Source organism: Neolamprologus brichardi, chromosome 18 (genome assembly GCF_056152115.1).
Source record: "Neolamprologus brichardi isolate AB-2024 chromosome 18, ASM5615211v1, whole genome shotgun sequence".
NCBI lineage: Eukaryota > Metazoa > Chordata > Actinopteri > Cichliformes > Cichlidae > Neolamprologus > Neolamprologus brichardi.
In genome coordinates this window covers 5,741,088-5,765,944 of record NC_142121.1, presented here as the reverse complement: position 1 = coordinate 5,765,944, position 24,857 = coordinate 5,741,088, and the positions used below count along the sequence as shown (strand labels likewise).

The following is a 24,857-nucleotide window of genomic DNA, read 5'->3' as shown; positions in this document are numbered from 1 at the left end:
ATCACTTTACTGACTCGTGAATCATGATTCACAAGCCCAACTGACTCACTGACTCATCCCTGTTTCTGTTAGCAAACTAATTCGCTTAGTAGAAATATATCTAGCTTATAATTAAAATTGTGGGGGGGAAAAAACAACAGCCAGTTTCTTAACAAAAGCATTTCTGCTCTGAATTGGAAGAAAAAACCCTGAGTAGAAGCTCACATCAAGAAAATAGCTCCTCGGTTCACAGTAGCATCGCTCTGCTAACATGCTAACAGCACATTCGAGCTACTCACCCCCTCCCTTCCTGTGCTGAATCGTAAGCTTAAGCAAATCACTCAGGACTCGCTCACCCCCTCCCTCCTGTGCTGAATCATAGAGCGAACGAATCACTCAGGACTCACTAACCCCCTACCTCCTGTGCTGATTCGTAAGCGTAAGCGAATCACTCAGGACTCGCTCACCCCCTCCCTCCTGTGCTGAATCATAGAGCGAGCGAACGAATCACTCACTCACTCACCCCCTCCCTCCTGTGCTGAATCGTGAGCGTAAGCGAATCACTCAGGACTCGCTCACCCCCTCCCTCCTGTGCTGAATCATAGAGCGAGGGAACGAATCACTCACTCACCCCCTCCCTCCTGGCTCACAGCTTCTTCTTCTTCTTAGTTGGCAACCAATGTTAAGGTGCATTACCGCCCCCTGGCTCACAGCTCAGTGGACATTTAGATGAGAAAATATATATTTGACAAATAAAATACAAATAAACAAAATAAATGTTTATTAAGCAATTTTGATAGGAAATTGCTTAATTTTAGAAATGTTTTTGCTCTATAAAATAGTTGTTTTTTTTAGAATCATTCATCTTAGCAGTGGGATTTACATGAAAAGAGAAACAAATTAAGTTTGAGTGAAAATGTAAATTTTTTGCACTCTCTGGTCAACTGACTCAGTGAATCAAATGACTCAAAAAACCCGATTCACTTTGGTGAGTGACTCATTAAAACTCGATTCAGTAAAAAGAATCAAATTTACCATCACTAAACTTAACTCGGGATCGCGACGGGATCTCTCAGTGGCGCCGTTGCCGCTCTTCTTCTTCTACTGAATTTACGGTAGACTGGAGATATCAAAGGCGTAATACTGCCCTCACCAGGTCTCCTAATTTATCTGGTATGGTCCATGAAGTGGAATAAAATAAAAATATACAAATGCATTAATATAAATATACTACAGATATTTAGAGCACAGAGAAATTTATGATCACGGACAATTAGGATGAGGCTCTTGTTTTAATTGTGGTCGCCTTTCTCTTCCCTTCTGATAATAACAGCTGTGTAGTAAAAATTCATTTAGTTTGACAAACCAAACATCCCACAATTAAAAATCCACAAGCCACTGCTGCACTGAGATAATATTTTGTACTCAGGCAAAAGAAGTCCACTGTCTAAAATTGAAAGTTGCGTTTTTATGGTCTAAGAAGCTTGGAAAGAAAAGCGTCTGGACTTCTTAAGTTGTTCTTAAGTTGCTTGAAGACGTTTCACCTCTCCCCTGAGAAGCTTATTCAGTTCTAGAGTCAAATGGTGGAGAGACCCAGATTTACCTAGCCCCACCCTATCATATGATTTCTTGAGGTCAGATGGCCCAGGGTGTGAGTGGGCGTTAAGGCGTCTGGGAAGGGATCTCAAAACTGGATTATAGATGGCCGACAGTTGGTGTCGTAAGCCACCGCCTCTGTGCAAAATGGTCGCTCACAGTGGACATACAGTGGCTTGCAAAAGTATTCGGCCCCCTTGAACTTTTCCACATTTTGTCACATTACAGCCACAAACATGAATCAGTTTTATTGGAATTCCACGTGAAAGACCAATACAAAGTGGTGTACACGTGAGAAGTGGAATGAAAATCATACACGATTCCAAACATTTTTTACAAATAAATAACTGATAACTGTAATAATGTTTGATAACTCTGAAAAAGGTTTGATTTTCATTGGTCTTAGTTTACTCCACAAACAATGTCCAGGCACCATGTTTTCAGTTTAATCATTTCTGGTGTGACAATTTCCAAAAGCTGCTGTGAATTCTCTCCAGCACAAAAAAATATTTGTATCATGCAAATAAAATAAAATGTAATATATTAGATGTTTTACATATATCATTGATGTACAGGATAAACAGTTTTGGTCCCAATACTGATCTCTGTGTAACTCCACAAACAATGTCCAGGCACTCTGATTGATATTCACCAAGCTTCACAAACTGTTGCCTGTCTCTCAAATAACTCCTGACTCACTCTAGCACCACTCCTCTAATGCCACAGTACTCCAGTTTATCAAGTAATATTTCATGATTAATTATGTCAAAAGCTTTTTTTTAGGTCAATGAAAAGATCAACTGTGTATTGTCTATATTATTGGTGATATTTTCAATAAGTTCCATTAATGCCATGGATGTTGACCTGTTTGGTCTGAAACCATACTGACTGTCCATTATTATTTTATATTTATCTATAAATTTGTCAAGTCTATTAATGAAAACTTTTTCCAGTATTTTTGAAAATTGTAAAAGTAGAGAAACAGGCCTGTAATTTGTGAATTGGTGTCTTTCTCCATTTTTAAACAGTGGTATTACTTTCGCTGTTTTTACTTGTGTTGGGAATTGACCAGTTTGTAGAGACAAATTGCAAATGTGTGTTAAGGGTTTGGAGATGCCATCGATAACTTTCTTAACGATTTCCATATCAATGTCATCAAAGTCTGCAGAATTTTTTGTTTGTGATTTCCCGACAATATCAATGATTTTCTTTTCTTCTACCACCGTTAAAAACATTGAATGAGGATTACGTTGAATGAGTTTAGTTTCTTTCTCTGCACAATTGCTTGTATCAGGAATTCTATCAGCCCAACACTTACAAAGAATTTATTGAACTCATTAAACACATCACTCATGTTACTAATATTTCTATCATTATTAGTGAAATACAAAGGATAATTTAACTGCCTAGAACCATTTTTAATGATGGCATTTAATGTTTTCCAAATCCCTTTAATGTTATTTTTATTCATATTTAATAATTTCTCATGATATTCCTTTTTACATGACCTCAAAACACTAGTTAATTTATTTTTATATTTTTTGTATTTATTTTCAGCTTCTATACTTCTGTTCTTTATAAATTCTCTATTTAAGATATTTTTCTTTTTACATGCATTTTGTAATCCTTTTGTGCATACATGCCACATGCCCGATTTTTCCGGGAGAATCCCGAATTTCAGTGCCCCTCCCAAAAATCTCCCCGAGTCACCATTCTCCCGAATTTCTCCCGATTTTCCACCCAGACAACAAAATTGAAAAACCATATCCCAGATTGGCCCAGCCAATTCCAGTTTCCAACAATGGCTACTACTACTGCAGCTACTTAGTTTTAATATTACTCTTAATACTCTTTCTGGGTTGTAAAATAAACTTTTAACATATTTTCAGGCGAGAATGTAGCTGTGTAAACTTCAAATATCTGAACCAGCGAGAACAGCAAAGTCCTGGCACATCGTTTTCTTTTGTGATCCATGGGCACGCTGCATATTTTTGTTTTTTGCTATATTTCTTTAGTTGGCAAACACTATCATATAACAGTGTGAATTTTCCTTAAAAAATCTCATAAGATTATCAATATTTTTTTCCTTATACAGCATCTCCCATTCTTGCTTAAGCAAACCACTTTTAAATGCATTTATGGACTCCTCTGTTCTCACTCATTTGTATTTTGTTGTATTTTCCTGTTTGACCTTCCTGTTATTGCTGTCATACACTGCAAGAACAGGTAGATGATCACTAATCTCATTAATTATGAGACCGCTTATAGATATGTTTTCTATTTCATAAGTAAATATATTGTCTATTAAGGTTGCCGACTGTACTGTAATCCTGCTGGGCTTAGTGATCACTGGACCATGCTATACATTGTATTAATAAACTCATCTGTCATACTATGCTTGTTTGGAATTAATAGGTCTATGTTGAAATCCCCACAAATGAACATAACTTTTTGATTTGTATTAATAAATGTTTTATCTACCCACTCCTTAAATATTTCAATGTTAGAACCTGGTGTTCTATATATAATTATATATATATAATATATAATCTATATATAATTATATATTATAATAGTATATTATATAATTAATCTATATATAATTCCCAGATGTTAAATTAGTCGATTGTGCTCTAATTTCATATGTTGTGCTTTAGTTTCTGTTGTTACCTTCATGGTTTGATGAGTGTAGATCTGTTCAGCTCCTTGCATTTGTGGCCCATGTGGCTTGTTAATATTTTTCCAGATCCTGGATGTGTTCAATGACCAGTTCCGTTGAGTTTAAATATTTTACAGTTTGGAGTCCAGGTATTTTGAATTTAGGTTTCTTTAGGTGTCGTGCTTTCTTAGCTATGTCAGCGTTGTATTTGGTTAGATGGTCATTCATGTAGTCGCTCAATCCCTTTAGTTTTCTCCCTTGCTTCAGCAGTGCATTCCAGTGTTTCCGGTTTACAAATCTTATGATGACAGCTGGTCTATCACTAACGTTTCTCCTGGGCAGAAGGTGGCATGCCTCAATGTTATTAGAGTCCAGGTCGATCCCTTTTGACTGCAAAAAAACAGCCACCTGTTGCTCTGCAGAGCTAACATCCAGTTCTCCATGCTCTTCTTTGCTGTCAGCAGTCACGGCCCGAGCATATGAGGTTTTATGTTTAGCCCTATGATGATCACATCATTCATTCTCGTGTATTGCTCCAGGTCCGTGACCCTGCTCTCCAGATAGACAATCCATTTCTCCTTCTCTGCATTCTGATTGCGAAGTGACCTCATCTCCCTGACAATGTCGAGGATATATTTCTGTTGTAATTTGATAGCTGATGATTCTTCAGTTAAAAAGTCCAGTGACTTTTTAATGTCCTCAATTTCCTCAGCTGTTGGTGTTCTCTTAGGCCCCATTTCTGAAGTAGTAGTTAATTTCGACTCACCAAAAACGCTGCTCAGTTGTTGGTGCCTGCTGGAGGATACTGGGACTGGTGGCTGTTGGAGGATCCTGGGCCTTTTGATAGAACAGTGCTTGGAAGTCGATATCAGGCCCTTGAAGAGCAAAGTTTTGTATTTTGGTCTAGACACCCAAAATGTGATGTGATGTGGACGCCAGGTCCTAATAGGTTAATAAAGAAGTTAATAAAAATTTTGATACAAATTGGTGTTATGGTAGCTCCGAGAGGGAGGGGTGTGTTCTTAAATTGCATGCTATTTTAAATTCATGTTGGGTACCTCCTAAGGAATTGTTGACCGCATTAATTAAGTCCACTGTAATGTTTAATTGGCTAAGTTAATCTGAAAATACCATTGCAGATTTGTTTGAATAATCTTTTTTCATGTCACTGATGGTGGTATAAAAAAGGAAGACATGCTCTTAGCAGACAGGGGAGTTGTGTGTTCAGTGTTTGCTATTATGTGCTCCACTTTTGTTCTGAAACACACAACTTCAGAAGACATTGATGGAGTACGGTTGAGCACCTGGAAAGTGAGGACGAGAATCAATGAACTTAGTATGATTAAGCCCCTTGAATGTGTTGAATCTTCCTGGCCAGTTGCTTCACCAAAAGGCAGATCACACAAAGCCCTGTTTAACAGCTTGTTTGGAAGTACTGTTAGTTTTTCAAAGAGCAGCAGGATTGTGCAGTCGCATACTTTAAAAGCTTTTCAGAATTTCTACAGGCTGGAAAGATGTTGATTCAGGGTTTTGGAACACAATTTAAACCAAAACACAAAATTTACAGGAGATGTAAAGTTTGATGCCAACAGTTTTTATTGAACATACAAGATAAAAAAAAAGAAAAAAAAAAGCTCTCTAGTATGTTCGACATAAGCACATGGAGGCCAAAAGTAAACAAGGATAAATAAAGATGAAGACTCCCGGGGAACGTCTGAGCTCCTTTATGGGAGATGAGTCACCAGCTCCTCCTCCTTTATTATATAATTATCCATATTTTATCTTTAAACTGAATTATCTACAATCTTAAACTGGATTTGTTTAATGTCAAAATGGAACACAACACTGTTAAAATGACACATTAGTCCATAAGTTATGTTATAAATATAAATAATAAATGAGCTTAAAATATGGATCACAAACAATACGAGAACATGGATCAACTTGTCAACATTGTCATTCCCTAAAATACTCCCTTTCCATCTGAAAAGCACTTCCCATTAATGTCAATCCAACTACTACATGGGTAGTTTTTTTAAACTGATATTTCCAAGTGTGATTCTGAGAAATAGTTCTTTTATATCAAGACCCAAAAATATCTCAAGCACTGTTGAGGCCATGCCAAAGAAAATGAAGAAGCTTCAGTAAAGACAAAGCCCATAAACAATAAAACAATGAGGTCAATCCAGTGTATAAATTTCATTTAAAGAAAAAAAAAAAAAAACCCACCACCAAACAAAATTCCAACAGGAGTTCAGGCAGCGTACAAGTTAGCAAACAGTGCAAAGTTAATCAACCGTCTTCTGTGTCAAACACCTTCAAACTGTGAACTTCGGAGAAAAAACTGATTTCAATAAAGGCTACCTCACACGTGTAGTTGTTTTTTCAACAGATATTACCAAGTGTGTTTTGGAGAAATAGTTCTTTTTACATCAGGCCACTAAAAATATCTCAAGCACTGTCGAGGCCATGCCAAAGAAAATGAAAAAACTTCAGCAAAGACAAAGCCTATAAACTATAAAACAATGATGTCAGAAAAAGGTGATAAAAGTGCACACATTTTATGCTGCAAGACAAACTTTGTCTTGTCCATGTGTCAAAACAGAAACTGAGCTTCCGAAAGCCTTTTTAAATTTTAAGTTTTCAATGACCCAAACACTGTTTATGTGTTCTACCATCACCATTTTCTAAGAATGAAACTTAGCATGTAGCATGTTTTCCTAATTGCATTTGCAACTGTAGTGGAGAACTAAAATGTTTCACACAGTTGCTGCAACAGTGTGGTTTCTCACTTTTGTGAACTGGCATGTGTTATTTCAAGTTTCCTTCTGCCTGAATCTTTTCCAGAGGTGCTACAAGAATGTGGCTTCTCACCTGTGTGAATTCGCATGTGAGTCTTCAAATAACTCTTCTGAGCAAATCTTTTCCCACAGGTGCTACAAGAATGTGGCTTCTCACCTGTGTGAATTTGCATGTGTATCTTCAAGTGACACCTCTGAGTAAATCTTTTCCCACAGGTGCTACAAGAATATGGTTTCTCACCTGTGTGAATTCGCATGTGTATAGTCAAGTTTGACTTCCAAATAAATCTTTTCCCACAGGTGCTACATAAAAGTCCTGTCTCAGAATTTTGAACACTCAGGCCTGATACGATTTGCTCCAACTCATTTCTGTGCGAGTTACCATCCTTGATTTCATCCTGATCTGTGTCAGGAGATTTGTGAGAATGGAGCTGGTCACTGCTTGGTTCTGGTTCACTGTGGTCACTTTCTTCACGAGCAGTAAAAGTTTCAGTCTCCTGCTTTAGAACAACCGTTTTTTCCATTTCAGTGGTACGGAGTTCCAGCTGTTCCTCTTTAATCTGTGAAGGATCCTCCTGGTGTAGACTGGAGTTCTTCTCCTGGTTACAGACCTGCTGATTTGTGAACCCATCCTCGTCCTTACAGTCATGTTGTGGAAAATCTGAAGGGACATATCAAAAAACATACATTTGAGAAATTACAAGGTAAGCTTAACCATTAGCAGGTCTCTACATGGTAAGCATATGGCTTAGATATACCTATGAAGGCATGTTGTGGGGAGAAACCGTTTTGCTGCTTATGTGAAAACCATTTTGGCTGCTCATTTACAAATTCTACAAATAATATAAACAGATGATCTACGATGAGAAAATAAAGATGATATATAATCATAATCAAATAAAAGCACAAAGTGGTATCTCTTAAATTTTGTTATCAAAGTGCACAAAACATTTAAAAGTTTACTTAAAATTATTCAAAAACTTTACAGGACACTCACTGCAGGATTTATTTATTTATTGTTTAGATTAACCATTCATTGCCTTAAAGTTGGGGAGAATGGGAGGTAGAGCCTACAGCTTTCAGGTCCCTCTTCTGTGGAAAAAGCTGCCAGTTTGGATTCGGAAAACAGACACTCTTTTTTAAAAAAAAGAAAGAAAAAAGATTAGGCTTAAAAATTTCCTTTTTGATAAAGCATACATTTATGGCTGGATCAGGTGGCCCTGATTAGGCTCATTGAGATTTAAACTGGGTGAGAGAACCAATCTTTCTTATACCTGGGGGTATAGAGTTCCACAGCCTGGGAGCAGAACAGCTAATAGCTCTGCTTCCCATCGTGGTGAGGCGGAAGGAAGGCACAGAAAGCTGGATAGGAGAAGAAGATCGAAGTGAGTGGACAGAAAAGGTAGTGCTTAACAGGTCAGAAAGGTAAGGAGGTGCGAGGTTATGAAGGTGAGCAGAAGAAGCTTGTGGAATATCCAGAATTTCACTGGGAGTCAGTGAAGTTCCTGAAGAACAGGGGTGATGTGCTGGTAGGAGGGAGTTCTGGTGATAATGCGAGCAGCAGAGTTCTGAACCAGTTGAATCTTATGGAAGGATTTTTGGGGGAAAACATGCAAAAGAGAGTTGCAGTAGTCAATGCGGGAGGTAACAAGACTGGGCAAGAATGGATGTAGACTGGGTGACAAGAGAAGGACAAAATCTGTTAATGTTGCGTAGATGGAAATAGGCAGAACAGGTGAGATTATTGATGTGAGATTTATAGGAATGTGAACAGTGTAGGATGACACAAAGGCTCTTAACCTGAGGAGAAGGGAAAACTGTGGCATTATCGATAGTGAGTCAGAAGTGGTTTGCCTTCAAAAAGGTTGGATTTGGTGCCAATAAGGAGGATTTCAGTTTTATCCTTATAGAGCTTCAGAAGGAGTAATACAGGTAATATTAAAACCAAGTAGCTGCTGCCATTGTTGGAAACTGGAATTGGCTGGGCCACGCTATGAATCCTGGGATAGGTTGGGCAGCGAAGGATACACCCGACCCATCCTTCAAATCTGGAAATGAACGACACATTTGTTGGCCGCATTTGGAGGAGTCTTTGAATTTGGACAGCCTTCATCGAGTCGCTGTAACGCAATCGGCCTACAAATGCAGCCTCTGAAGGATTTGATTTCGTGGCTCAAGAGTTGGGAGTTTGCCTTGTAATCGGAAGGTTGCCGGTTCGATCCCCGGCTTGGACAGTCTCTGCCGTTGTGTCCTTAGGCAAGACACTTCACCCGTTGCCTACAGGTGGTGGTCAGAGGCAGCCTCACCTCTGTCAGTGCGCCCCAGGGTGGCTGTGGCTACAATGTAGCTTGCCATCACCAGTGTGTGAATGTGTGTGTGAATGGGTGGATGACTGGATGTGTAAAGCGCTTTGGGGTCCTTAGGGACTAGTAAAGCGCTATAAAAATACAGGCCATTTACCATTTGATTTTATTAGCCGACGTAATCGTGACTAGTCGACAAGTCGTGGCAGCCCTACCGTCACCTAAGAGCCAACAGAGCCCTAAACAGGCCATGACCCCAACCCCGGGTTGAGCCCTCCAAGGAAGATGCTCCTGGGGAATGCACCGACGCCCCAAGCCTGTCGCTACCCCCACACCAATCACAACAGCAAAGGTGGGACCAAACTATGACCCCCCTCCACCCCCCACCCCCACTAGGTGATGGAGCTGGTCAAAGGAGCCCAGAGCAATTGATCTGATGTGGTGGCAGAGGCTGTATCAAGACTAATGTAATCTAATAGATAATTTCTATATTGGTTAGAATTAGGATTATTTTTCCAGTTCATGAGGACTGTTTTCTTGGCTATGCATAGGGCAGTGAAAACCATATGGGCTATATTCTTTTCTGTAGTGACATTATCTAAGCTGCCCAACAAATACATTAAAGGGGAAGTTGGAATGTTACATTTCAGACACTTCGATAAGTCTTCACATATCTCGCGCCAAAACTTCTGAACTGGTGGACAGAACCAAAGAGCGTGGATATAATTGTCCGATGAATTGGTTTGGCAGTGTGAACAGTTGTTGGAAGACGTGAAGCCCATCGTGAACATCAGATGACCTGTAGTGTACTTTATGTAGAATTTTGTATTGAATTAATTGAAGACTGGGATTTCTAATTAAATGAAAGGTTTTTAAGTATAATCTGAGACCAGAAGTTTTGGTCTAAGTTATGTTGGGTTCAAATATTGAGGAGGAGCACAGGAGGTAATCTACTTTCAAAATAACAACACTGATCCGCCCGGGTGGAGTCAAACGATGATTTTTGATTCCCGACTTACAGAGCATAGGCAGGTGTTTTATACCTTTCAGGGCTTAAATTTAATACGCCCCTTCAATGTCACTCAGATACAGTTCATACATAGGTTTCAATACCACAATGACTTTTAACACAGTTTAAAAATAACATTGTCTCCGTCTCCACGGCAGATGCTTCCTGTCAGCCTTCTGACTTCACTTCTCATCTGGAACACCAGACCCACACCCTGCAAGAAACTGTTCCTCTTTTTGCAGAGACAATTTTGCAGTTGCCAGCAAACATGACTAACCTCTCACCTATACATGAGTCTATCTACTATGTGAGTGTGTGTGGGTATCAGCATGAAATGCACTCAGTTTCACCTCTCCCTTCACCAGCTGAACCTTGTAACCTTTTCCACCAGACAGAAGGCCAGCACGTACACATCTAAGATTATAACAAGCATTCAAAAGCATTTAAGATTATAGATTCAACTCAACAGTTTAAAGTGGTTATCACTGCACCTGTAATAAAGGCTAATTGGGTACCAATATCTTTAAACATCTGAATACAATATCAATACTGCAGATTGTATTATTAATGCAATGGTAATGATGATGATTATTAACAATAGCAGCAAAATATATCTCTAATCCTCACACTCCCTCTCTTGGTGACCCTCTTTCCTTAAAAAAAGAGGGTCACCACACTTTACGTGTGTCATTGCTCTGACCCTCTCTAGCCGTCCTCTGGCTCAGCCAATCAGACAACAACCTCATGTCATCTAGGTGGTCCAGTAATAAACGTCAGCTCCCCCCTAAGAACACTCCATGCGTGACATTAGGTTTTTTCTGGGTCCCTCTCTTGTGGTCCGTTAGGCCTCGGGCCTCCAGGATCCTCACCCCTATGCTCGCCGAGATCTCCTGCAAAGGAACAAAACACCTTTTCCTACGCCTCCCTAACTTACCATGTTCATCAACATCCTGTACACAAAACTGTCGCTGCTGCAAGTGCCTCCCCTCTGACCTAAAAGTCACCTTTCACAATAGATCACAAGAAAATCATTATAAGCGCCTATTCTACTAAAAGATCAAAAAGAAAACAACCATTTTAATCAATTAAGTTTAAACACATAAGCAATTACTCATGCGTAAATTTCATCAAAGCTAAACGCTGCCCAGAAATAACTCCTGTGTGTTAACACTAACTTCATTTTAAAACTCACATTTCCCGTGTCATAACCTGTTCTTGATATAGCATCTTTATTTCATTTTGCTCCTCTATAAACTAGAGTTAGCTTCCACAGTGGCCTCTTTTGTTAATGGCACGAATTATATCAACAAGTTTCTCTTCTTTCCTATCACTTGTTGCTAAGCAAGCTCAACTTCAGTTATAAGCTAAATGAATTTCAGGCCTTTGGCCTGACAGGTTTATGGATTCTATGTGTTTGTAAGCATGTGCGCCCTCTAGTCACTTAGCACAATAAATTGCCTGGACATTCGCGCCAAACAAAGCTTTTGACCTTCATTAATAGACTGAGCCACAACTCTTTAATAAGCACCAAAATGCAATGTGTAAAAATCATTTCTATGTATAAGCTCTCTCCTCTATCCTAAAAATAAATCTATGTAATATCTGTATGTGTAAGCCTGCATTATACAGTGGGGCAAAAAAGTATTCAGTCAGCCACCGATTGTGCAAGTTCCCCCACTTAAAATGATGACAGAGGTCAGTAATTTGCACCAGAGGTACACTTCAACTGTGAGAGACAGAATGTGAAAAAAAAATCCATGAATTCACATGGTAGGATTTGTAAAGAATTTATTCGTAAATCAGGGTGGAAAATAAGTATTTGGTCACCTCAAACAAGGAAAATCCCTGGCTCTCACAGACCTGTAACGTCTTCTGTAAGAAGCTTTTCTGTCCCCCACTCATTACCTGTATGAATGGCACCTGTTTGACCTCATCATCTGTATAAAAGACACCTGTCCACAGCCTCAACCAGTCAGACTCCAAACTCCGCCATGGCCAAGACCAAAGAGCTTTCGAAGGACACCAGGAAAAAAAATTGTAGACCTGCACCAGACTGGGAAGAGTGAATCTACAATAGGCAAGCAGCTTGGTGTGAAAAAATCAACTGTGGGAGCAATCATCAGAAAATGGAAGACATACAAGACCACTGATAATCTCCCTCGATCTGGGGCTCCACGCAAGATCTCATCCCGTGGGGTCAAAATGATCATGAGAACGGTGAGCAAAGATCCCAGAACCACACGGGGGGACCTGGTGAATGACCTGCAGAGAGCTGGGACCAAAGTAACAAAGGTCACCATCAGTAACACACTACAACGGCAGGGAATCAAATCCTGCAGTGCCAGACGTGTTCCGCTGCTGAAGCCAGTGCATGTCCAGGCCCGTCTGAAGTTTGCCAGAGAGCACATGGATGATACAGCAGAGGATTGGGAGAATGTCATGTGGTCAGATGAAACCAAAGTAGAACTTTTTGGTATAAACTCAACTCGTCGCGTTTGGAGGAAGAAGAATACTGAGTTGCATCCCAAGAACACCATACCTACTGTGAAGCATGGGGGTGGAAACATCATGCTATGGGGCTGTTTTTCTGCCAAGGGGACAGGACGACTGATCCGTGTTAAGGACAGAATGAATGGGGCCAAGTATCGTGAGATTTTGAGCCAAAACCTCCTTCAATCAGTGAGAACTTTGAAGATGAAATGAGGCTGGGTCTTCCAACATGACAATGATCCAAAACACAGCCCGGGCAACAAAGGAGTGGCTCCGTAAGAAGCATTTGAAAGTCCTGGAGTGGCCTAGCCAGTCTCCAGACCTCAACCCCATAGAAAATCTGTGGCGGGAGTTGAAAGTCCGTGTTGCTCGGCGACAGCCCCAAAACATCACTGCTCTTGAGAAGATCTGCATGGAGGACTGGGCCAAAATACCAGCTACTGTGTGTGCAAACCTGGTAAAGACCTATAGTAAACGTTTGACCTCTGTTATTGCCAACAAAGGTTATGTTACAAAGTATTGAGTTGTATTTTTGTTATTGACCAAATACTTATTTTCCACCCTGATTTACGAATAAATTCTTTACAAATCCTACCATGTGAATTCATGGATTTTTTTTTCACATTCTGTCTCTCACAGTTGAAGTGTACCTCTGGTGCAAATTACTGACCTCTGTCATCATTTTAAGTGGGGGAACTTGCACAATCGGTGGCTGACTAAATACTTTTTTGCCCCACTGTAACCACTTCTTCTAGAAATCAAACATTTTCTACTCCCACAATCTTCACTAGTTTCCCTATATCTTTTATTCCCACAGTTTCCCTTAAAGTTTTGTACACTACTTCTTATAAACACCGGCATTTTATCTTCTAAACAGGATTCAGTTCACTTTAATCCTCTAACCTTAACATTAAAAAATAACAATTTCTGCCTCAGTTTTACCATATCTAGATTATCAAAAAACTCCAAAAGTCATAAAATGATCCTAAAACCTATTTCAAACCTTAAATTCCCCCTTTTTTGACACATCTCATGTGTCAAACTAAAAATGCTTCACCCAAGCTTAGGAAATTAAAAAAGTTAGTCATCCCAACTTTGGTCCAGTCACACAAATTCACTCACATGCATTCACACCAGCTTTTTGCTGATAGTGGAGACTCCCGCGCAAGTAATCAGATTCTCCACCCTCAGCAACATGAGCTCATTCATTTGTCTTATTTTGTTTTAGGAAAATAGTTCTTTATGCTTTTGGACTGGATTGAATCGCTACAATCCTTTTAGACAGGGACTTACGACCTGATTAGGTCCCCACAGGTAGCCTTCTCCTCAGCCAGTTGTAATCTGGAAAGCCGGGAAGCTGATAAATCCGCTTCCCATTTTGCAATAGGAAGTGATATTGATTCATCTGTTTTAGAAAGCATTCTGTATATTTTGGAAAGTAATTTGGGGGTTTTAAGAGTAAGAAATTGTACCACACTTGGTGGTGTTTGTAGTTCAACTTGACCCGCTTTAAATTTCTTTTTTACTATGGATTTAATTTGTTGATATTCTAAAAAGCTTTTCTTGTTGATCCCATATTGTGTAACTAGTCTGTCAAATGGAATAAATTCTGTTCCTTCTAATATATGTTCTAAGTATTTGATTCCTGCACCACTCCAATCTGGAAAGTTTATCATATTATTGTTTTGTAATATGTCAGGGTTGTTCCAGATAGGTGTACGTTTGCATGGGATTAATGAAGACTCCGTCAATTTTAGAAACTCCCACCATGCTGTCAGAGAAGAGCTGATGCTGACGCTTTTGAAGCATTCATGTCGTTGGATATTTGAGCTGATAAATGTTAGGTCTGAAATCTCTAGATTATTGCAAAGTGCTTGTTCTACATCTAGCCAAGGTTTGTCTAAGAAGGTATGTTTTAGCCATCCTGAGATAAACTGAAGAAGTAGTGCTGAAAGTTAGGTAGTTCTAATCCTCCTTTATCCTTGGTCTTTTGTAGTGTTTTTAAGCTAATAATTGGGGGTTTATTTTTCCAAAGGAGTTTGGACATATGAATCTAGAGACCTGAACCAATCTTGTGGCGGTTTAGTTGGGATTATTGAGAATAAATAATTTATTTTTGGTAAGACCATCATTTTTATAGCGGCAACCCTTCCCATGAGTGATATGGGTAGACATTTCCACCTAGCCAGATCACCTTCTACTTTCTTTAAAAGTGGGATATGGTTTCATTTAGTTAGATCTGCAAGCTTGGGAAAAACGATAATACCTAAATATTTTATATTTCCCGATTGCAGTGGTGTAGAAGAAGAATTATGGAAGGGGCAATTAATCAGAAGGACTGTAGATTTTGGCCAGTTAATTGAGTAATCTGATATTCTTGCAAGAGTTTATCAATTCAATCATCCCAGAGATATTGGTTTGTGAGTTTTGGGGAGAAAGTAACAAATCATCTGCATAAAGGCTGATTTTAAGTTCCACGTTCTTGCATTTTATGCCCTTAATTACTGAATTCTGTCTAATTGCTGCTGCTAGTGGTTCAATAGAAATTGCAAACAGTGAAGGGGAGAGTGGGCGGCCCTGCCTGGTGCAATAATTGTTTAAACAAAATCAGACAGGTGCATAAATTTTGGCACTGTTGTCATTTTATTGATTCCAAAACCTTTAGAACTAATTATTGGAACTCAAATTGGCTTAGTAAGCTCAGTGACCCCTGACCTACATTTACAGGTGAATAAATGTAGGTCAATTGTAAGTTTCCCTCCTCTTTTAATTTTCTCTGAAGAGTAGCAACATGGGGGGTCTACTCTCAAATGACCTGAAGACAAAGACTGTTCACAATCATGGTTAGGGGAAGGATACAGAAAGTTGTCTCAGAGATTTAAGCTGTCTGTTTCCACAGTTAGGAACATATTGAGAAAATGGAAGACCACAGGCTCAGTTCAAGTTAAGGCTCGAAGTGGCAGACCAAGAAAAATCTCGGATAGACAGAAGCGACGAATGGTGAGAACATTCAGAGTCAACACACAGACCAGCACCAAAGACCTACAACATCATCTTGCAGCAGATGGAGTCACTGTGCAACGTTCAACCATTTCAGGCACTTTACACAAGGAGATGCTGTATGCAAGAGTGATGCAGAGGAAGCCTTTTCTCCGCCCACAGCACAAACAGAGCCGCTTGAGGTATGCTAAAGCACATTTGGACAAGCCAGCTTCATTCTGGAATAAGGTGCTGTGGGCTGATGAAACTAAAAATTAGCTATTTGGGCATAACAAGGGGTGTTATGCACGGACTGGGAATCTTGTCAAAGTTGAGGGACACATGGATTCCACTCAGTATCAGCAGATCCTGGAGACCAATGTCCAGGAATCAGTGACAAAGCTGAAGCTGCGCCGGGGCTGGATCTTTCAACAAGACAACGACCCGAAACACTACTCAAAATCCACTAAGGCTTTCATGCAGAGGAACAAGTACAACGTTCTGGAATGGCCATCTCGGTCCCCAGACCTGAAAATTACTGAAAATCTTGGGTGTGAGTTAAAGAGAGCTGTCCATGCTCGGAAGCCACCAAACCTGAATGAACTAGAGAGGTTTTGTAAAGAGGAATGGTCCAAAATACCTTCAACCACAATCCAGACTCTCATTGGAACCTACAGGAAGCATTTAGAGGCTGTAATTTCTGCAAAAGGCGGATCCACAAAATATTGATTTCATGTCCTTTTTTGTGGTGCCCAAATTTATGCACCTGCCTGATTTTGTTTAAACAATTATTGCACACTTTCTGTAAATCCAATAAACTTCATTTGCCTTCTTAAATATCAAGATATCGAGAGTGTGCCTTATGTATGAATGAAGAAAAAAAAGAAACAACATAATTTAAAAAGATGTTTGAAACTCAAGAGGTCAGAAATTCCACCAAGCGGAGCATTTTTAAAATCAGGGTCAAACCTATACTTCTCTATAGTTCATAAACATGGAGCAGGACAAAGACAGCGCTCTGTATGTTATAGACATTCATCAACATCTGCTTGCAGCAAATCCTCTGTATCCAGTGGCCAGAGAAGATTAAAAAAAAATGTAGTCAAGAACAAACCAGGAACCAATAGCAATACCAGTTCTGAAAGAAAGTGATGATGGATTGGCCACACAATCAGCAAATCCACCAATAACATCACTGCACAGGCCTTGTGCTGGAATCCAAAAGGGACAGAAGAAGAAAGAACCAGAAACACATGGCACAAGGGCACAACTATCATATTGTTGTGTGGTTTGTTAAAAGCTTAGTTTCAAATCAGTATTTTAAACTGATTGTTCAGTCCTAATGGGGATAATTATGTTATCCACAAAAGGTCCAGTGGATGTACTTAGTCATAATGTATAGGGGTGCCTCTAGAATTTTGTTCATATGGGTGGCCATATGGGGGCTACTGAAAACTTTGAGGTGGCACACCAAAAGCATAATTCAGGGTTTTTTTTTTTGTTTGGTTTTTTTACATGTTGATATTCAATATAGGTCACTTGAAAAATGTGGCAGAAGGAGTGATGACTGCAATTTGTGAGGGACAAAAAAAAGTGACAATATGGATGACAAAAATGTATATGCAGGAATAATTAACAATGTTTCAACTCATTGTAGGGTGTCTTCCTCTCTCTTGTACTCAACTTAATTATTCAACTTAGGACAGTCCTGACAGGGGCGACACTTGGAGGGCTAGACATTTTGGCTCTTAGAATATTACGTCAGTTTCCTTGTTGCAGTTCGTCCTTAGATTTGTCATGTGTCTCTATAACATATCTCTGAGGTCTCATTAGGACCCAACGTGAAATAGATTTCTTAATACAAAACGGAATCTATCTATTAAGGTTTTGCATACCTATTCTGTGCAACTTTACTTCAGGGTTCCACATGATGCCCAGCTGCTGCACGGACCAACCGCCCCCAACATGTCCGGCTGGATAACCACTGCTCATCTACAATCACAATGAACACCGGTGTACCACAAGGCTGTGTGATGAGCCCTTTCCTCTACTCCCTCTTCACCCACGACTGCAGACCTGCCGGTGGTTCTAACACCATCATTAAGTTTGCAGATGACACCACGGTGATTGGCCTCATCATTAACAACGATGAGGCCGCCTACAGGGAGGAGGTGGATCGTCTGGCTGAGTGGTGCGACACAAACAATCTGCTACTTAACACTGAGAAGACCAAGGAGCTCATCGTGGACTACAGGAGGAATGCTGACCCACATCCACCCATCTACATTAAGGGGACAGCTGTGGAGCGTGTGAGCAGCTTTAAGTTCCTGGGAGTTCACATCTCCGAGGATCTCATCTGGACGACCAACTGCTCCAAGCTGGTCAAGAAGGCTCACCAGCGCCTCTTCTTCTTGACGACTCTGAGGAAGAACCACCTGTCCTCAGACATCGTGGTGAACTTCTATCGCTGCACCATCGAGAGCATCCTGACCAACTGTATAACAGTCTGGTACGGGAACTGCTCTGTCTAGGACCGGAAGGCGTTGCAGAGGGTTGTGAAAACTGCCCAGCGCATCGCCGGAGCACCACTTCCTGCCATAAAGGACATCTACAGGAAGCGGTGTCTGAAAAGAGCTGGGAAAATCATCAAAGACCCCAGTCACCCATCACATGGACTCTTCACCCTCCTGCCCTCTGGGAGGCGCTACAGGAGCCTCCAGACTAAGACCACCAGGTACCGGAACAGCTTCTTCCCCACAGCTGTCAGACTCCTGAACTCTGCCTCCTGACATCTGACCCACACTAAACACATGGACTGGACATACACACACCCACAACCACACACACAATGGACAACTGTACCCTCATACACACAATAATAACATGGACTGAACCACCACTCACAACCACTTTATATAGCTTCTGTAGAAATTATCCACATATCTCACTTATCTTAACTGCACTACTGTATAATTCTGTGTAAATAATCATTCTGTAAAATACGATAATTTTTAAATCTACAACTGTTTATAACCTGCATAGTTCACATTTCTGTATAGCTGTATATCTCATATTTCTGTATAGTTTTTTTTTAATTTCATATTCTGTATAGTTTTTTTATATTTATATCCTGTTCATAGCTTGTACTCACTACAGCCTGTACATACTTATAGATAAAGCATATTCATAACATACTTCATACCGTGTACATTATAACATACCATAATAGATCCATTTCTGTAATATACTCACATATCTATATTATTGCTAATATATATTTGTAATATATCTATATCATGGCTAAAGCACTTCTGGATGGATGCAAACTGCATTTCGTTGCCTTGTACCGGTGACATGTGCAATGACAAAGTTGAATTCTATTCTATTCTATATGTGAGCGATATTCAAATATTCTCTCTCATGCAGTGAACAGCGAAGAATTCTGTCTACATGCACAAAGTCATCATTTATGAGGCGTACAGCTTGCCACTCCAACTTGGTCCTTGTGGCCAATAAGCCAGTCTTCATCATCTCAACATTTTTCTACATACTGTGTACAGTTCTGGACTAACATGACTTAAATATGGTGGAATATTTTGTTTTTTATTAAACAGAAGATTTGAAATCCAGTTTTTATTTTACTGTGCTAACAGAAAACATGTCTTCAGTGAGGCAGTATCCCAGGCAGTAATGCACGCCATGTGTCTTTTTGACATTTTGATGAGTCATATTCATTTCTATATTATGAAATCTGTATATGACACTTTTACATACCTATTCTGGTCAGCTTTACTCCAGGATTCCACATCAAATCCAGCTGTTCTCTGGCCCAGACATAAATGCTTTCAGCTTCCTGCTTCAGTTCAAGCTGCTCTCCTTCCCCACTGATGGAGATTTTCTCCTGTTCCTCTTTAATCTTTGGAGGCTCTGTGTCCTGCTGGTCCAGACTGGAGCTCCTTTCCTGGTCACTGACCTGCTGATCATCCAGACCTTCATGTTCAACAAAGGGAGGAAGAAGAATCAAGAAGGATTAAAAGGGGTCACCTATTGAGAATTTACCTTATGGTTTCAAGGGCTCTTGCATTCTTGCAGATGCTGCCACAGAAACATTCACTCATAGTCATGTGTTCATTGGGTGATGTTGATGTTGTTTTTTGACCAATGCATTAAACTATATATTTTTAGATATAAGTTGTAACGGACGCCTGTTCTTACACTTGAGTCTAAGGTTTATTTTGAGCACCTGACGGCTCTTTTTTGCTTCTCATCTATAAACTACATCTATAAAAGGTAAATGCAAAAACTGAGTTTTCTCCAACCTTTTCGGTGATTCGAAACGCTGTTTACATGCGGACGAAAGGACCAAATGCATCAAAAAATACCCATGTTGGTGTGGACGTAGCATAAAAGAGTTAATAGTTTTACTGCTACCCAGGGCTCGCAAAGTTTCAAAATCCCTGGTAGCCCTTCGGGCAGGGACTCTTCAAAATAAATTTAAGTAGCCCGAATAAAGAAGAGCAATTTTTTTGATTGATGTTTTGTTTCCTGTTTTGTTTCCGTTACATTATTATACTTTAATGTATAATATTGTAACGGAAACAAAACATTAATCAAAAAATTGTTGAAACACAAATTACAACATTGTATAAAAATTACAATCATCAACTCAAATACTTGGTTCTAATTGAACAGAAATTTCTATGAACTTGTAAGAACTGTGTAGAACATGAATCAGTCTGTTTCAGATCCTGAATTTGAAATTTCCACTGAAGTCACGGATAAGAGGCAAGTGGAACCAAGATCGAGGCCATTTGCCTTTTGAAGTTTGCAAAGACTGCTAAATTGTGCCAGTGGTAGTTCACTCTTTGCAAAATAGTACGCTGTTCTAAACAGATCTTTCAGGTTTATTTTTAGTATGTTATTTGCAATTGGTGTTTGTTCTGGGAAAGATATTGCAGACTGAGCAATAATGCATTTCCAATGGGGGCCTTTCTTAAAATTACTGGTCCCAGTAACAGAGGCGCTTGTCGACTCAGAAATCGAGGGAAAACCAACAACACACCCGGCAGAACATTATGGTATTTACACGGGTGCACATAAGTGGTCCGCATGTGCGCATTCGCTGTCAATATAAAAGACGCGCACAAGATAAGAAGTTGCAACGCGAGTTTGCGTCCATATAAAAGGCACTGTTTTTATCCGCTAGAGTGGGATTTTCACAGCACATTCTGCACCAAATCTCTGTGCGTTCATCATTTGTTTGCCAGCTCACCTCCTGCAACCACTTTTCCAAGAATACGCGCTTGTTTTGTGGTTCGGACTCCTTCTGACATTTCTTTGGAGGGTAAGTAGGGCTGCACGATTAATCGTTAGAAAATCGCGATCTCAATTCATACTTATGTGCGATCTCATTTCCAAATGACAACGATTTAAAAAAAAAAAAAAAAAAAAGACGACGACTGTACCGCATTTTGATCCGGGACGTAATCTGCATGAAGACAAGCGCTCACTCTTCCTGCTCAACAAATGACAAGGGCGGAGCCTTATACCACGTGATACCGAAGCTGGCTGCTAAAATTAGCAGGGAAAAAACAACGGAGAGCACGTCAGGGATGACGAGAAAGTGACTGGAGAAAATCCATCCCGGTCAACCACCCAAACATCGGGAACCTTATACAGCGCTTCCCTATATCCCTATAAAGTAAATCCGTTGGGCATCTTTCCTTGCCTTTAGACAATAATTCTGATGGCAAAAGAACCAAACGGGGCAGGGAAAAAAAAGAAAAAAGAAAAAAAAAAGGTAGGTACCCCCAACAGAATTTGTTTCCCCTGCATCGGGAGGATGCGCTAGGCTGTCCAAATCATGCACAAACAGTATCCCACAGTTGTTTATGTCTTTGAACCCATTTTTTGATAGCAATGTTGAATATTATTACACAGGGGGGAAAAAAAAAAAAAAAAAAACTACGCGTAAAATAATTACACCATGACACCTCCGCCTTTCTAAATGGAGGGACAGTAGCTGCTTGTGTATATGCAAGTGTGTAAAAACTGCAGATAGACTCAAAATACTGTTAATCTTACTATCTGCCATTGCAGAAATTAATCTCATGTAAACAATAACATGGCGCCCAGCGTGATGCGAAAGGCACACATCTCTGACATTGTGTGATGAACTCCGTATTCTTCGACCACAGGTAAATGCAAAAACTGAGTTTTCTCCAAACTTTTCGGTGATTCGAAACACTGTTTACGTGCAGACGAAAGGACCAAATGAATAGAAAAATACCCATGTTGGTGTGGACGTAGCATAAAAGAGTTAATAGTTTTACTGCTACCTGTAATTTATTGCAGCTTACTTTTGTTTTATTATTTTCTATCAAAGGTTTAATGTGTGAAATAACTGCAATGGAGTTCGAAAACAAAATATTGGTGAGTGTGCTTGGTGGGAATATTTTTTCTATACGACATTACGGTGTTCTGACAAACCATCCTACTTTGGCAAAACATCCTACCGTAAGTAGTTTATGCACATTTCTGCTTTCAAAGAGTAATTTCACCACAAATTTAAGTAGGTATGATGGTTTGCCACTTAACTTTGCCCATCAGAGTATACTTGTAGCTCATATTCATAAACCCAGGATGGTTTGCCACTACATTTTACACATTAAAGTATGGTTGTAGGTCACAGTCACAAAGGTATCATGGTGTGGCACTTGATTTTACCAGTCAGAGTATGTTTCTAGCTCAGATTAACAAAGGTAAGACGATTTGCCACTTAATTTAGCTGTTAAAGTATGCTTGTAGATCACATTCACAAAGGCAGGATGGTTTGGCACTGAATTTTATCAGTCAGAGTATTTTTCTAGCTGATTTTCACAAAGGTAAGACAGCTCGAAACTTAATTTCGTATTGTGCGCATGCGCAGAAACAATGGGTACGATGATTCGTCGGTAGGATGGATTCTCAGAAAACCGGCTCAAAAGCCGCAACAGTAAAAAGGAGATGAATACCAGAGTGTTAGTGAGATAGAGGTTTTATCTTAAATTGGCATAGCAGGTTGGCTAAAATGGCTACCAAGGCAAAGACTAGTGAGCTTCCTGAAAGCCTGCGTCAGGTATGCTTTTATCAACACCAGACTAGGTGGGGCCAATTAGCACCAGCTGAACATACTGAGGAGATTAGGGGCTAAACAGGAACGTAACAGGTGGCTAGTAGCCTTCAGTAATAGCAATAATTCACACGGCAATAACGAAATACATTTCAAACTACATTTGGGCCATTTTTTTGTAATCTGTAGTGGAAAACATTTTAAGAGTAGCCTTCTCAACACTGCACAGATATAGCTGCATACACTTTACTGGGGTGTATTACTAGTTTAGATCAATGCATTTATGCAAAGCATTTAGATCATGCCCAAGTAAATCATACAATCCCGCAACCCCCCACACCTCCACAAATTTACACACCTGTATTGTGTGACTTTATCCCGGGTCTGATATTAAGCAGTCTTAGCTGACGGATCTCCTCCTCATACTGGACGATCGTTTTTTCAAACTCTGAGAAGATTTCTTCTGCAGCAGAAGTTAATCTCTCCTTGATAAACTCTCTCAGATGCTGAACTGAAGACATTATTGCAACAACAACCGATACCGCCAAACCAACGTCTTCAAACTTAACTCGGGATCTCTCAATGGCCCCATTGCCGCTATTCTTCTTTTATTGCTCTTACGGTAGGCTGGGGGATTCAAGGGCGTAATACTGCCCTCATCAGGTCAGTCCAGTCCAACATAAAGTCTGGTACTTTGCAGAAAACTGTAATTTTGCCATGAGATTATTAGTGATATCCTGGAATAAAGAAAGAAGAAAATACTTTGATTTAAGTTTGATTTATTGGAAAACCCTTTAGTTTGATCCAGCATTAATCATTTAACAGAACAAAGAATAATCCCTTCATTGATTAGAGTCACTCTAAAAATAATTATATAAAATCTTTTTAATAAACGAGGGTCTCCTGATTTCTCTGGTACGGTCCATAAAGTGGAAGTGAAATAACAATATACAAATACATTAATATAAATAAACTACATACATTTAGAGCACAGAGAAAATTAAAGTTTCATGTGGAGCAAATGATCGTGGACAATTAGGATAAGGCTGTTGATGTGGTCGCCTTTCTCTTCCCCTCTGATAATAACAGCTAACATTTTTAACAACAATTTAACAATTTATCACTGTACAAAAATAAAAAGTATTCATGTTCATGTTGAGTCTGAGTCTGCAGAAGGTCACAGTGCAGTGGAAGATGTCATGCCTCATTTCTGTATTAAAGACGCCAAGTCACAGTGGCCCCCAGTATTACAGGTCTGTGACACTGACTTCCCACTGTAATGATCAGAAGCTGATGCTGTAAAGTTAATATAGATCCATGCAAGACATCAAGGTGGAACTATCTGTGTGGACACTAAGATGTGAGCTAAAGGGTAAGAGAAAACCTACACAAGTATGAGAGCTAGAAACGTGATATACATGTTCTTCCTGCTAGCTAAATGTGAATAATAAAAACATGTAGCAGATCATAAAAGGACTCATTCTTCATAAATAAGGAGACAAACAAAACACCCACATCATGAAGAACCTGGAAAGACTCATCCTCAACCAGCTCCGCCCTATAGTTAGGCCACATCAGGATCTCCTTCAGTTTGTTACCAGCCCCACCTCGGGGCTGAGGATGCCATGATATAACTGCTCAATCGTGCCTACGCCCATCTGGGCCAGCTGGTGAGCACTGTGAAGGTCATGTTTTTTTGGTTTTTTTTTTTACTTTTTCAGTGCATTTAATACATCAGGTCAGTCCTGGGTGATAAGATAAGAGATAACATCAGATAAGATAACCTTTATGAGTCCCACATGTGGGAAATTTCTTTTGTTACAGCAGAAAGTTACATAGCAAAAATTAGAAAACACTGGAATAGGATAAGATGATAAGAATAAGTGTAAGGTACTGTACACAATAGACTAGAATAAAATAAAATACTATA

At 39.7% G+C, this 24,857-nt stretch overlaps 1 protein-coding gene and 1 pseudogene across 1 annotated transcript; both read right to left on the bottom strand.

Moving 5' to 3' along the window:
- Positions 1 to 4,306: 4,306 nt before the first annotated feature.
- On the bottom strand, positions 4,307 to 4,971 carry LOC148097493 (uncharacterized; annotated as a pseudogene).
- Positions 4,972 to 7,022: 2,051 nt separating this feature from the next.
- Positions 7,023 to 23,448, bottom strand: LOC148097492 (uncharacterized). Its single transcript, XM_087832154.1, has 3 exons — positions 23,286 to 23,448; positions 19,591 to 19,806; positions 7,023 to 7,696 (listed from the first exon to the last, which is right to left on the bottom strand). The coding sequence occupies exons 1-3, from the start codon at positions 23,446 to 23,448 to the stop codon at positions 7,023 to 7,025; spliced, it is 1,053 nt and encodes a 350-aa protein (XP_087688280.1).
- Between the last annotated feature and the right edge of the window lie 1,409 nt (positions 23,449 to 24,857).

What these genes read in the sequence shown, in the direction of transcription:
- LOC148097492 (XM_087832154.1), bottom strand. Translation starts at nt 23,448, where the DNA reads ATGTCTTCAGTTCAGCATCTGAGAGAGTTTATCAAGGAGAGATTAACT. An exon ending in GATAAAGTCACACAATACAG is followed by an intron (nt 19,807 to 23,285) that starts GTGTGTAAATTT and finishes TTGAACATGAAG; the next exon opens with GTCTGGATGATCAGCAGGTC. An exon ending in AGTAAAGCTGACCAGAATAG is followed by an intron (nt 7,697 to 19,590) that starts GTATGTAAAAGT and finishes ATGTCCCTTCAG; the next exon opens with ATTTTCCACAACATGACTGT.